This window comes from Silurus meridionalis, chromosome 7, assembly GCF_014805685.1.
Source record: "Silurus meridionalis isolate SWU-2019-XX chromosome 7, ASM1480568v1, whole genome shotgun sequence".
Taxonomy (NCBI): Eukaryota; Metazoa; Chordata; class Actinopteri; order Siluriformes; family Siluridae; genus Silurus; species Silurus meridionalis.
The window spans coordinates 7,621,826-7,636,250 of record NC_060890.1 but is presented as its reverse complement, the minus strand read 5'-3'; the positions used below and the strand labels follow the sequence as shown (position 1 = coordinate 7,636,250).

The 14,425-nt window shown below is 38.6% G+C and overlaps 1 protein-coding gene across 1 annotated transcript in view; it reads right to left on the bottom strand.

Moving 5' to 3' along the window:
• The window catches only part of ank3b (ankyrin 3b), a 102,723-nt gene that overhangs the window by 13,386 nt on the left and 74,912 nt on the right, over positions 1–14,425 (bottom strand). The window contains 13 exon segments of the mRNA XM_046853623.1: positions 3–2,573; positions 3,700–3,781; positions 4,566–4,592; positions 5,027–5,149; positions 5,335–5,460; positions 5,602–5,830; positions 7,242–7,338; positions 7,479–7,683; positions 8,071–8,282; positions 8,796–8,950; positions 10,948–11,172; positions 12,511–12,543; positions 12,831–12,937. Coding sequence (XP_046709579.1) covers positions 3–2,573; positions 3,700–3,781; positions 4,566–4,592; positions 5,027–5,149; positions 5,335–5,460; positions 5,602–5,830; positions 7,242–7,338; positions 7,479–7,683; positions 8,071–8,282; positions 8,796–8,950; positions 10,948–11,172; positions 12,511–12,543; positions 12,831–12,937 — 4,192 coding nt within the window.

The window sequence follows — 14,425 nt, the reverse complement described above, 5'->3', positions numbered from 1 at the left end:
AAAATCACCCTCTATTCTGTTAGAGAATTCCCTTAGACCACGGCTGCTTTTGCATACATACTCAGGGTGTTTCTTTGTCTCTCTGATTATTACTTCTGTCGGGTCTGTTGTGTTGCCCTTTTCTATGTGAACCTCAATTATTCTTTCAACTTTAGGCTTTGTGTCCTTGTCAAGGAACCGTGGTGTTAATTCATCTCCTTTGATAGAATCCTTATTAGCCTTGTGTTCAAACAGACCAGCCAGTTCTTTGGAAGGGTCTCTTCCTGACTGAAAAGCTTTCATTATGTCTCGAACTGACATGGTTTCTTCAATTCTGTCAGAGCCTGCATCTTTTAACTGGGGTTTGTGGTAGACCATTCTAGTTGTTGTGGTTATATGAGTTTCCTCTTTCAGGCACATACTTTTGCTCATTACAGAATCGTCTTCAGAACTGACTTTCATCTGGAAGGCTTTGACTTTGTCTTTGAGCGAGCCAGCAGCAGACTCGGGTTCGATACAAGCAGGTGACTGTAATGCTGCAGCCTCTTCCATAAGGGGCTCACAGGCCTCCTCGGGATGTTCATAGCTTCTGATGACATGAACAACCTCTGTTCTGGTTTCTGTTATGACTGGGGGTATAGGGACATCTGAAAAGAGAGGTTTGGGTCCTGTGCTTTCCGCACTTTGAGGAGCCGAAGGAGTCTTTTCACTTCGGGTTTCAAAACCACTGTCTGAAAGTGGGCTTTTATCTTGATCATGGGAAAAGTCATCAGGGGATTCCAAAATTGCATCTGTACCACTGTATGAATCAGTTAACTTGCATAAATCTTTCTCTGAAGGAGAGGTGCGCATGCCTGGGGGTGGCATTTTGAGTTTATGCTCGGATTTGAATGTACGTTTCTGCTTCTCCTCCCCCTCCTTCATTTCATTGTATTTGCTTCTTTCACCAGCAATTTTTGAAAGTGAACTAGCACCAATGTCATTCATTAAGTAGTCAACCACCTTGGCTAAATTCAGGTCTTTGTCTTGCACCGACTGTGGCCTAACTGGTAGGGTGGATTCAAAAGGGGGAAGGGGTTTTAAAACACTCTGTTGAGCTTCCTCTATTTCATCTTTAGAGAACTCTTCCCACTCATCCTCAGAGGCTTTGTCCTTAGTATAGACCTTTGTCTCACCTAGTACATCCTTAGAAAGGATTTGACTAACTTTCACAAGATCTTCTTTAACTTTCTCAACTAAACTGAAAGGTTCCTCATCTTCCATTTTAGATTCCCTGGTACCCTGGGACTGATATGTCTTCGATACATTAGTGGCATCATTTTGCAATATGGCAGTCATTTTTATTAGACCCTCTTTCATGTCGGCCACGTCTCGCATAATATCTTGACTTGATGACATTTGCGAGGCAGTGGCTGACTTAAATGCTGCTGAAGGAATATAGAGTTGAGGTTTTGAGGGTTTAGATCTGGAAGTAAATGTTGTTGGTTGACTGGTTGTCTGAGGTACAGCTGACATTGTGTCTGATATCTTCTTTTCTTGGGGCTCGGGGAGAACGTTCATTAGTGAGAAAACTGGCACAGTCATAGTATTAGTTGAAAGTGGGGTACCAGAAGCACCCGGGGCTCTATATGAACCATACACTGAATTTGACACATTAGATCTCAGAGGAGATGGCATGGATTTTATTGTGTCATAGCCGGATGTAGAATAGCCAATTAGAGTTTTTTCAGCCTCACAAAAAGCTGCACTAACACTGGATGCAGCTGCTTGTGTTGTAGCTTGTATTCTCTCCTGCAAACTGCTAGTTCCTTCTGAGAGCAGTCGGGGTGATAAAGGAGTATACGAGGAGAATTTGACTGGTGACACAGATCCATTAAGAAGAACTGTTTCAGCAGAGGCAACAGTAGGTCCAACTGATGAAGAGAGAGATGAGAAAATTGTCCCGTTGGAGATTGTACCTCGATCTGGAGATGTTTTCATAGATGACAGACTTGTTAAGGTTTTAAATGTGGGTGTTGCTGCAGTAGGTGCGGAGGTAAGGGTTGATCGGAGTGACAAATTTGAACTATAGAAATTTGCAGCTGACTTTGGAGAATCAGGGGGGGTCATTGTGGCATATGCTCTATCGAGTATAGAACCATTTGTTGTTACAGAGATAGGCCTTGAAGACAATGAAGCAGCAAGTCCCTTGATCGACACAGGATCTGTGCCGGTTTTAAAAGATGAAGACATGAGACTACTAGAAACTGGAGAAGGGTATTGGCCTTGCTGTACAACAGTTTTTATGGGTGAAGAGATAGATCTGTATGTTCTAACGGGTGATGCTATGTCACTAACAGACTTTACAGGAGATGCATTTGTGGTTCCCAGGGTTGACTTGAGTGGGGAAGCTGAGGTTATTGACCAGACTGACTTTAATGGCGAAGCAGATGGTGTGTTGGAAGGTGAGCTGGAGAGGGAACCCAGTCCACATTTTGTTTGCCCAGGGATGGTAACAGGAGCAGCCGACCATGCCTGGTAAGATCTTGTTGAAAAGACAGGTTTGTGAGGGTAACCAGCAGGCAGTGTTCTTGTTGTACTTCGCTCAACTGTTTCTTTAAACAGGCAAATTAAAATCCAACACAAAATCAACAAAAATGGTTGAGAAACAGAAAGACCAGAGGGAAAAAATTGGTCAGTGGTGCTGTCATAGCAGAAAGAAGAACAATGTTTTCATGGTGGTACAAATGATCTGAATGATGAAAAGCCAAAAAAACCAAAAGATTCACTGTGATCCATGGTCCACAAACAGCACACAAAATATAACTTAAATAAGTCCAACAAAGGAGATGACTTTGACAAGACCCTCCCTCCCAAAGCAACAACAACAAAATAAAATTACACTGCGACATAATGAACAAGACAATAAAACAAACCTCAAAATGGCAAGACAAATGCAGAGAACCCAGAGGAAAACAATTTCTCTTTTGACTTTAGATGTGCTACATTCCCCTGTTACTGGCTACCTTGATTTTTACTAAAAGTGCCTTTTATCTGTTTGGAAAAACCAGTTTCATTCCAAATTCGGGTATTCTGACAAACCAGAAATTAATATTACTAAACAAAACAAAAAGATTCTACCCTACTTTCTGTGCTTTAGCAAATTGTACTATTGCAAAAAGCAGGCTAAGTGAGTAGGTCTTAGGTCCATAATGACTCGTCATGCAGGACTGAGTAGTCTTGGTGACAGGCATTTCAGTGCAAACTGTGAGAGCATTTCAGAGAAAGTCTGTTTGTGACTCTCCATGCATTTCTGTCAAAAAAATAAAGAAAGATTCCGCACAATCACAAAGCCAAAAGGAGCAATACTAGTTGTAGGAGGGGATGAAAAAGGAGGAGACTCATGACTTAATTTGTCAAGGCAAAAAAAATTTAATGGGTCATTTCATTGTTTTCTTGTCAATAAGAGAAGAGAACAGAGACAGTGAATAATTTCTAACAAAATGAGCAGGCACAGCACAGCAACTTAAATATCATCGAAAAAACCCATGCAAAATAAAAGGAAACTGTATAGAACAAGCATGAGGACTTTGTTATGCATGGCAAGAATGTGCAGATATAACATTTGCATTTTCAATTGGTAAATAGTCTATATTAGTCACATGTTAGCTTTTTTATGTTAACGTTACACACTACTAAATGTTCACCCTCCCAAGAATGTTAATGAAATATCACACTCACTCAATCCAGGCTCAGTCAGATAGCTGTACCGCTTACGTAAGGCTAGAGATGCAAAGGTATGACGTCGTTCTGGCTTTTCAGTCTGCAACAACAATAACAAAAAGGTCCTATAAATTCCCCCCCTTATTAGCCCTAGATGTAAAGCTATGCTAAGAATTTTAATTTACTCACAGAATTTTGTAACCTGGCTTCACTATATTACATTGTCTGACTGTGCCTTTATAAAATTAAATTTTATATATATATATATATATATATATATATATATATATATATATATATATATATATATATATATAAAACTTTAGCTAAACTGTTGTATATTCACCTAAAAATAAAAAAAAGCTTTTCTTCCTATATGGGGCAATTGGTACTATGCAGTAAAAGTTGATTGATACTGATAATGATGAGAAAGATACACCTTTTTTCATTGTTTGTACTGTGATCATGTTATTATAATAATTTAATCAAAATATAAAACATGGACTAACATGTTTTTCTGTCTTTTATTTTTACTCCACATATTATGTAGTTTGCATCTAAAAATTGAGGTGACAATCATAAAAAAATAAAAAAAAATTATAATAATAAATAAAAAAACATTAATCTAAGCCATAGGCAATCTTTAATGCATTGTGACAGAGTACACGGATGCGTAAATAAAAATGATGGCAGTTCGCCAATGATATGAAATATATATATGGTCTTACAGTGTATGGAGTTAAGCCAATGCAAAATTTTAAAATCATACAATAAAGCCCCATGACAGGCTGCACAATGTGTGGTTTCACAGAGCAAATAACCTAGAAACTAAAGCAAATGAATCACCAGCACACCACATGGAACTGAGGGGACAGGACTATTACCTCTTCATCAGGATCTGAGTCCATATCCTTTTGGTTCCCAAGATGCATTGCAGAAACGGGGAATAACGCAATGGAGAGCAAGGGGTAAGAAACATCAGGATGTGAAAAGGGCGATTGTGAGCACACAGAAAAAGAGCCACCGCAAAGCCATAGCAAAGAAACAGCAACAGAAAATTAAAGATGAACTGAAAAGATACAGGAAGCAACCACAAATTATATACTGTTGGGAAAAAAAAGCATAAGCCTGTGCACCATCAGCCAAAGCATGGTTCCAAATCAAAATTCTGATTTGGTTAGCCATAGCCACAGCAAAGACCAGAGAGAAGCTCAAAACAGATAAAAGACACACTCAGGCAGTTTTGACCAAGTTTATCCCTTATCGCTGCAAACACTGATCTACCTTCTCCTGAGTATGAAGATGACATGATATGACACAGATGACTGGATCATTTCAACCTTACCTTTTTGAGCGCAGGCAGTGTGATGTTTAAATTACAGACAGCGGTCTGAGGAAGCCCCTTTACGTTTTTAATCTCTCTGAGGAAGGACAGTCGTCCACAAGGTTCTTGACTGTTGTCCCTCACCTTTGGCGGTTACGTGTAGAATGAGTAGATAAGCATAAGACATTAAAGATGTGAGCTTTGCATAGAACCTTGACCATAGCGCCTAACTAATTCTTCTCGCTTTAGTGCAAATGCTAAGCTCTATGGAATTATATTTTGTATGTATTGTATATAAACTAAGTTTACAAAAAAAAACAATATATTACCTTTACACAGAATGGAAGTCTGTTCTCTTTAAATGCATAGAAGTTAAGAACCAGCTGCTGTCCAGCTTTGATCAGAGGGGTTAAATTGCCATAGCAGTCCACATAAATGGGCTTCCCTTCCAAAACCTGTAAAAAACCAACAGTAGCAATGTAGGTTTTTAATTTATATGGTTTATATGCAGCCTGAAGTGATTGATCTCACTTCCAATACAATAGGAATAGGAGCAACGCTGATCTCTATTTTGTTGTTTTTGTTCGATGACCAACCTCAATGTCTTTGCTTCTGGCCACCTCCTCAAAGTTCTCTTGCTGCTCCAGGGTCTTGTCCACTTTGTCATCTGTCATGCAGAAGCATCGCAGATTAGATTCCACATGGTCGTTCATCTTGGCGAACACTACGAACTTGGCCATGTAGGGCACACAGATGAGTTCCCTGTAGAGCTGAGTGGCCAAAGCTACCGTCTCTGGAATCTGATGGCAGTCAGCAAGCCAGAACCTTAAAAGAAAAAAAAGAAAGAAAGAAAGAAAGAAAGAAAGAAAAAAAAAAAAAAATATATATATATATATATATATATATATATATATATATATATATATATATATATATATATATATATATATATATATATATATATATATATATATGTATAAATACTATGTTTAACTACTTGGGCTGTCAATCGATTGAAATATTTAACCATGATTAATCGCAACATAATCGCCCATTATTATCTGTTTACAATGTACCTCAAATAAATACTTTTCAGGTTTTTAATACTCTAATCAACATGGGCATGGACATACAGTATATGGATGTTTTATGCAAATGTATGATTATTATTAGTGTAACCAGTCTCAACACAGAGCATGAAGTCTAAATAGTCCTGTAAATGTTTTAAAGTAATTATGGTGTTTTAAATTACGTAAACCATCGGGACACACAGTGGAACTTTTGCTATGTTTCCACACGGACGGTTTTAATTGCCGGATGTCTGCATCATGGTTTACACTCTACATCACACTTTAAAATGTATGCATTTGTATATATATCAATATAAAATTGACATTTAGATACAGACAAGCAAGACACTGTCCACATTGAGTCATGAGAAAACTGAAAATTACATTCAATGTAAAATCCCAGAGAAGGTACCATGTATAAACTACATATAAACTCCCAGTTAAAGTTTTTCAGGTGCAGAATGTGAACTTAAATATAGATAAATATGTGTTATCTTAAATGGACTCTGAATGACTGCTTGCTCTAATGTCAAAGGCATTTGGCAGCTAAACGAGCTGAGCTTATATCAAATGACAAATACATGCTGTGTGCTTTAAATGCTTAGGACTTTTTAAATAGTTTAACTAAAAAAAAAAACCCAAAAATCCAGAAGAAGCCAGCTGTTGGTTCACTGATCAAATATATTGTTCAAAACCTTTTGACTTTCAGTATATTTCCAGCTATGTTGCTCTTGTTCTTTTGCATTTCATGATCTTGAAGAATGATAACTATCAACTCCATACTATATTGTACTAATCATGTATTTGATTCCTATAATATATAATTCCTATAAATAATGATTTTTGGTGCTTGATTTGAGACTTGGCACATCAGTAAAACAAATGTTTATTGATTACAATTTTTTTAAACCTGAGTAAGGAAAGGATGTTGTGAATAAATGCGTGTTGCGTTGAAGGTTTTAATTTTGCCTTTTTTGTATTTATTTATTTCTATTTTTAATAAAAAGGTAAAATAGAAATGCTAGCTGCAATAATCACAACTTAATAAAATTAGTGCCGTAAAAAATGTTTTTTGTCAATTTTGACAGCCCTAATAAATACATTAGATCATTATTTCTGATTTAAAAAGAAGTGTGACGCTTTAAACTGAAATCTCAGTCAAATACCTGGCAGATACGTTGGTAGTGAACGAGACGCAGTCATTCGAGAAGGTGAGAGGAGTAGTTCCAGTAATGTCTTCCCACTGTGCGGGCGAGGTGCCACCTGTGAAAGAGCCATCATCAGCATGTGTGTAAAAGGAAATGGACGATAAACAAGCCCATCAACCAAAAGCTGGTGCCTTTGGGAAAGCCTTTCTATGAGCCACCAGTGTTAAAGAAGCAATGATTATAGACCGGTCTTACCTGTGATGCTGCACAGAAGGCGCAAGCATGGTGTGGTATCTCCTTTGTAGCCGTTCATGCCTTCCCCTGATCGGGGAGGCACAGGGATGGTCATAGTGATGGGCTTGTGGAACTTTCTTCTACGTGGCTCTACCGTCACTATGGGGCTGAACGTGGCTCTGTTGCCTATGATCTTCTTCACCGTCTCTTCTGGGACTGGCTGGGTCTGAAAAGCAAGCAAGCAGTCGATCACTGGCATGGGCCTGATATACTTTTTATATCATACTATTACTTTTTACCCCATTTGAATAAAAATGCCATCACCCACTTTCTAACTCTCCTGCTAGCTCTAGCCCATCACATGGCAAGGGCTAGCCTACTAAACACATGATCCCAGCTATTTCATATTTTTTAATCATCTTCGAATATGCTCTCTTCAATTCTTATATAATGTGTCATTCATCTTTAGATAGTTTACGGCTCTAATATAAGGACTTTCAACCAACAATGAGACTTAGAAGTTTTTTGCAGCTGTAAGGAAACCAAAATATCTCATTTAATCTGTTAACTGGACTGTTATGAACTCTGAATTGACTTTCAAGTGTCTGTATACCTGAAGTCCAACCCTGATCTTCTTTGTGAGAGCTCCTTCAGGGAAAGAGGCCTGGACCTGAGGAACAGTCATGCTGGATAGCACCCCTCCCTCGGGACCCATATGGTTAGTCTCCTGCTTGATCCGTGACACCACCGCAAAATACTGTGGGAAGTCTTTAGTGATGATTCTACAGATGCGCTTCTTCTCCAGGTCTTCCACGCTGTCCAGTTCTTTAGGGAAGAACCATGTACAGTGATCATTTTGAGCTTGATACATATAAAGGGAGGCAATATACATTCACCAGCCACCAAACACCTGCACAGTTGCTCATTTATGCAACCATGCACTAAAATCTGTAGACTTTATACAAAAGGTTCTTCTTGATGAGGGAGTTCAGAGGTGAATGGACACTAGGTTAAGCTGACAGGAAGGTTATGGTAAATCAAATAACTATTTTATACTTTTGCTGTAAGCAGAAAACTCCCAACTTCTGGTGGACAGACTACTGCAACAGAAAACAACATCAGAGTCGACTTCTGTAAGCTGGAGTCTGATACTACAGTGGGCACAGGCTTTCTGGACACTGGACAGCTGAAAATCATAAAACTATTTCCTGATCTGTTACAGAAAACTTTGTGTCAGAGTTACAGTGGACTTTCTGCCATATAATGTTATAGAGGTTTTTTATTGGTACAATAAAACTATTCTAATTATAGCTTCCTAGTGTTTTGATGATGTCCTACCTTCGTCCATGCCATTAAGCAGATCATTAAGGGCTTCAGTCTTGTAGTCGTATTGGTGCTCCTTCCAAGATTCTCCATTATCACTCCTAAGAATGATCAGCTCACGCTCCTTTCCTCTCATGGAGCCAAAGTGAGGGATCTCCACTATCACAGGGCTGTAAGGACAGATCACACACCACTAAGATTTCAAAGTTGCTCTTTCTAATGGTAAATGACTGATTATAGTATGCATGGGGCATACTTCAGCAGTGCAAAAGAGGGCCACTTGGTTCACCTGATGATAAAGAGCATTTATATGCAAGTTTTTATTTTCTATACACATAGGCATGTAAACTAATATATACTCTATCAAAGTCAATACTTTCTCTTTGTTTTATCCACTAGATGTGAAGAGATCCAACAAGATGAATGAATTAAAAGTCAATTCGAATGAACCATTCGAGATTTGGATTGGGTGCTAAAGGACTTGAGAAAACAGGTGTTTTGTATGTATAATTGTATCTAATGTAGGGTTTCTCAGTTCTGGTAAAAGAGTACCTCTGCTCTGCACATTTTGGTGTTGCCTCTGCTCTCAAATCATTAATCAAACTCATTGAACTGGGTTTAGCTATGAGGAGGGAAAACACCAAGAAATGCAGGACAGGGGTACTCTAATATGAGGATTGAGAAACTTGTGTAACATTTGCTTAATTAGTGGCATATAGGTTTTTTAAGCAATCCATAATACATTAGTTATATTGCTGTGGTAAAGCTAACACTTTTAAATGTATGCATTTGTATATAAATCAATATAAAACTGACATTTAGATACAGACAAGCAAGACACTGTCCACATTGAGTCATGAGAAAACTGAAAATTACATTCAATGTAGAATCCCAGAGAAGGTACCATGAAAATATTACACATAAACTGCCAGTCAAAAGTTTTTCAACACAGGTTCAGGTGCAGAATGTAAAATAAATATAGAAAAATATTTGTTATCTTGATTGGACTCTGAATGACTGCTTGCTCTAATGTCAAAGGCATTTGGCAGCTAAACGAGCTGAGCTTATATCAAATGACAAATACATGCTGTGTGCTTTAAATGTTTAGGACTTTTTAAATAGTTTAACTAAAGAAAATAAAATACAGAAGAAGCCAGTTGCTTGTTCACTGATCAAATATAGTGTTTAAAACCTTTTGACTTTCAGTATATTTCCAGCTATGTTGCTCTTGTTCTTTTGCATTCCATGATCTTACAGGATAATAACTATCAACTCCACACTATATAATACAAGTCATGTATTTGATTCCTTTAATATAAATCGGTCCAGGGTTGACTCTCTAAAACCGCAAAAAGAATGATACCTTCTCCAGAAAGAAAAGAGCAAATGAATCCATCTCCCACATGGGATGGCACAGTGGGAGTCTGAGATTGGTCAAACATGGCAAAAGTTGGCAGCCATAACAACAGCAGTGAACATGCCCAACAAGCACATTACAGCGAGCATGATCCACTTTCAGCGACCTCACTAGTCGTCTGAAAGCCTTAAAGAAACGGGTGACTGGAACGTAAAAAAAAAAAAAAAAATGAAAGAAATAAAATCAACAATGGCTTCAACCAAGAGCAGTGTCGTCTTTTCTCAGGGTCTCCTACCCAGCAAATTTTGTTCCTTGCGGCCCAAGCTGCAGAATTCGGCTAACGGAGCTCTCGCCCTCATTAAGAGGGGGGAGTTTTCGGGGAAGATGGAGTTTACTGAATAACATCCATGCAGCAATTAGAAGAACAAAAAGGAGGGAACACAAAACATCTGTCATCGCTGCAGGAATTGCTTGTGTTTCATTTAGTCACTTTAACCTTCTAAACCTCTCCACATATTACAGTCAATATCGTGCATTTGTTATGGTGGAGCTCCTTCAGAAGTCTTTACTTTTGCTCACATAATCAAGGAAAGTACACTCATCTGCTTGGAAAATGACAGCACTGGGACATGGCTACATTGAGCTTTGCATTAAATTGCAGCATTATTGTGAAGTATCAGAGGCTGGCTTGACACTAGTCTCACTCCCAAATTGCCTAGCCACCACACACTTCAAACACAGATGGGTTTCATGGCAATGGGGAGTAAAGAGGAAACAGGAAAACAGAATTTGCTTTGGAGCACGACCTACCCGAGGAACTGAGCTCCGGCAGGGCCCACCTCCACCAAACGGCTTGCCAGTCCCTCTCCCTCCACCATGGGCGGTGGTGAGGCAAGCTTGTGCCGCTTGACCAGGCGACAGGTGATGCGAGTCGGGGCTGTGCACTTGCGTGGAGGGATGATGATTCGCATACCATTGTGGCGGCTGCCTCGCATGGAGCCGCCACGAGCATCCACCATGAAGCTCACCAGGAACCTGTAGAGAGCAACATGGAACAGTGATGAAAAAAGGAACAGACAAAGACGCTTTGCCCTTCAGTGATCACCAGTGAGGACTGTTTCCATGCTGTGATAAAGAACTCACACACAACAAACACCAGAAGAGGCAAACGAGAAGAGAGGCTGGAAAGTGGGACGATGAGATCTCAGCCTTGGCAGTTCACTCATGAAGGCATTTTGAATGCTTTGTCATGTGACAGCATTAGTTATTATGTCTGAGAGTTAATGATCTCCAGATATGATTTTATTGTTGATAACAATCAACAAGCATGGTTTGAAAGTTTTGTGCAAACTGCCAAGGAAGGTCACTCCACAAGCAAACGCGATCAATGGTGTCACTGGAAAAATGTTGTGTTACTAGAAAGAAGAGATTGTTTCAAACAAATTTTTCATGCTTTATCCAAACCAGGTAAGACAGCAGATAAAAGTTGACCAACAGTACTGGCGGTATGGCTTTATTTTACCAATAATGACTAAGACACCAACATTATTTTTACCACATGTATGTCAGCATTGTAACATCTCTGTCCATAATGGGTTCTTTAAGCTTGGCAATTGTTGAATAATTGTGAAATCTTCACAAATTTATATCTAACATATCTAAATTACTTAACCAGTGCTCTGAGTTTGTTAAGACTGTAAGTTTAAGCCTATGTTACACATACTAATAGAGATATCCAACAATAAAACATTCTTACCAACTATCACCCATGTATTAAACATACAATCATATTACGCATTAGTGCAGTTTGTGAATCTGCACTAATACAACTTGCTCATATATTTGTTTATATATATTATTTTTGTACTTGCCCACCAGCGCCCACAAATTTCTTACACTGCCCAGAGCCTTTATATTTATTTGCTGCACAATTTATCCACTTAAATATTATATGCTGTACATATATCAAAGGTCTTCTGATAAATATGGTCTACTACTGATACAGGGCCTCCCTCAAACAAAGTCAAAAGCACTGAGTTGTCCAGAATGTCTTTATATGTTGTAGCATTAAAATCTCTCTTCATTGGAACTGAGGATGAAAATGCCCTATGCACAGTCCATTAAAAGATGGTTTGCCAAAGATGCTGTAAAACTTGAGCAGCCTGCAGAGAGCCCTGACCTCAACTTTGGGGTGAACCTTTGGTTTACAGTTAATATAAGCAGAACACTGCTGTATAAACCTGTTGTATAAACCCCCAACATTTTATAAATAAACTTTTTATTAAAAAATTTTATTTAAAGAAGAGCTCAATTAAAAACGAGCAGGCAGAAGAGAAGAAAGAAGGTGTAATCATAGAACACAACCATCATCACCTGGAGTCAGATCGAGGAAGTGGAGTAGAAACACTGCAATGAAAAATAAAATGGAACAGCGAAGGAAAGATAAAAGTCAGCAAGTTGGATTAACAACACCAGAGCATTGCAGGAATATAGCAGAGACATAAAGAGAGGTGATAGCTGCATAAAAAACAGCAGAAAGACAAGGGAGGAGAAAGAATGCATATTATATGCATCTTATCCATTGTTGGTTGGCTGAGGATCCATTATTAAAACAAAAAAAGAAGAACTGAGAGATGTTGGGTCCCAAAAGAATTTGGGGTATATGTCATTTTAGGCACACGTGTACACCTTACCCTGAGTGGACTGGGCTGGAGACCAAGTTGACATTGTCCAGGGCGTCTCCTGTCCAACTGTATCGCCTAAGAGAGTCAGTGTCGTACTCTTTAGCTACAGCCAGATGCTAAATGTGAGAAAACACACACACACACACACACACACACACACACACACACACACACACAGTCATTACTGTGTTTTGGCGGTAAACCACAACAACCTCAATTTCAATGCATGCCAATAAAACAGCACTAAGTGTGAAGTGTTGTGTAGCTGAGAAGTGTAGCCTTTGTCACAATTAGCATCTCAGCCACACACGTATCATCGCACTGAGTGACCGATGGCAGAAAGCATCCAAAGAATATATACATGCATGTTCAAAATAGGTCGTAGGGGCAGTGGAGAGTAGGAACTGAAACTTCAAATGCAAATAATACTCTAAAGCAGTCAAAACTGGGCTACAAATTATAGAGCAACAAATAAAGAAGTGCTTCTCGGATAGCATAGGGAATACAAGCACCATGTAGATTAACAGCCGCTATGCAAATGCAGTATTTTTTGTATCAATATATTGCCTGCATTTGAGCTGAAGATCAGCAAAATCACATTACATCTTTCATTGAATTGAATACCTTATTATGTGGCTCAACAACGCAGTGCATCGCTTTACAGACAGCCTGAAGCATTTAAAGAAGAAGAGAATTTTTTAAACACACTGTAATCACCACTGATAATGAACTAACCACATAGTTCCACATAGTTCCTCTTAAAAAAGTTAAGCCTGTGGGATGTGTGCAGTGTTGAATAGCGTTTTATAGGGAGGAGTTAATATCAGAATTACACCCAAAGGCATAATGGTACTCAGATCTCAAACAACCATAGACATAAGTACTAACAACACAGTTACAAAAATAAATCTGATCTTTTTAATTGTCTGGCAAATTGATTGCAATAATTCACATATGATATTTATGTTTTTGGGCAGTAAATGCACTCGAAAAAAACCCAGAATGCCAAAATTCAACATACCGATACACCACTATTAATCGATATATTCAAGAAAGAGACTTACAGTATCTCACAAAAGTGGGGACACCACTCACATTTCAACAATCATTTGAGTATATCTTCTCGAGGGACAATACGATAGAAATTAAACTTGGATATATTTTAGAGTAGTCAATGTGCAACTTGTATAGATTTATACAGTATAGATTTACTGTCCACTGAAAATAGCTGGCAACAAAAGTGAGTACACCCTGACAGCTGTATGTCATGCAACCATACAAAGCTACATGTCTTATTCTTCATGTTTATGTTTTTGTCTGATTGACAGGACCATACATATTTGTGTATCTTGTATTAGAGCAGTTAAAACTTGGGGCTTTGTGTACAATTCTCTCATACTGACCACTGGATGTTCAACATGGTACCTCATGGCAAAAGACTCTCTGAGGATTTGAGAATTAGAATTGTGGATCTCCACAAAGATGCCTCGGCTCTAATAAGATCGGTAACATCCTGAAACTGAGTACAGTGGCCGTGGTCATACAGAGGTTTTCCAAGACCAAAAGAAGTCGAGGCCTTGTGCTGTGTGTCAGGTGCAGAAGCT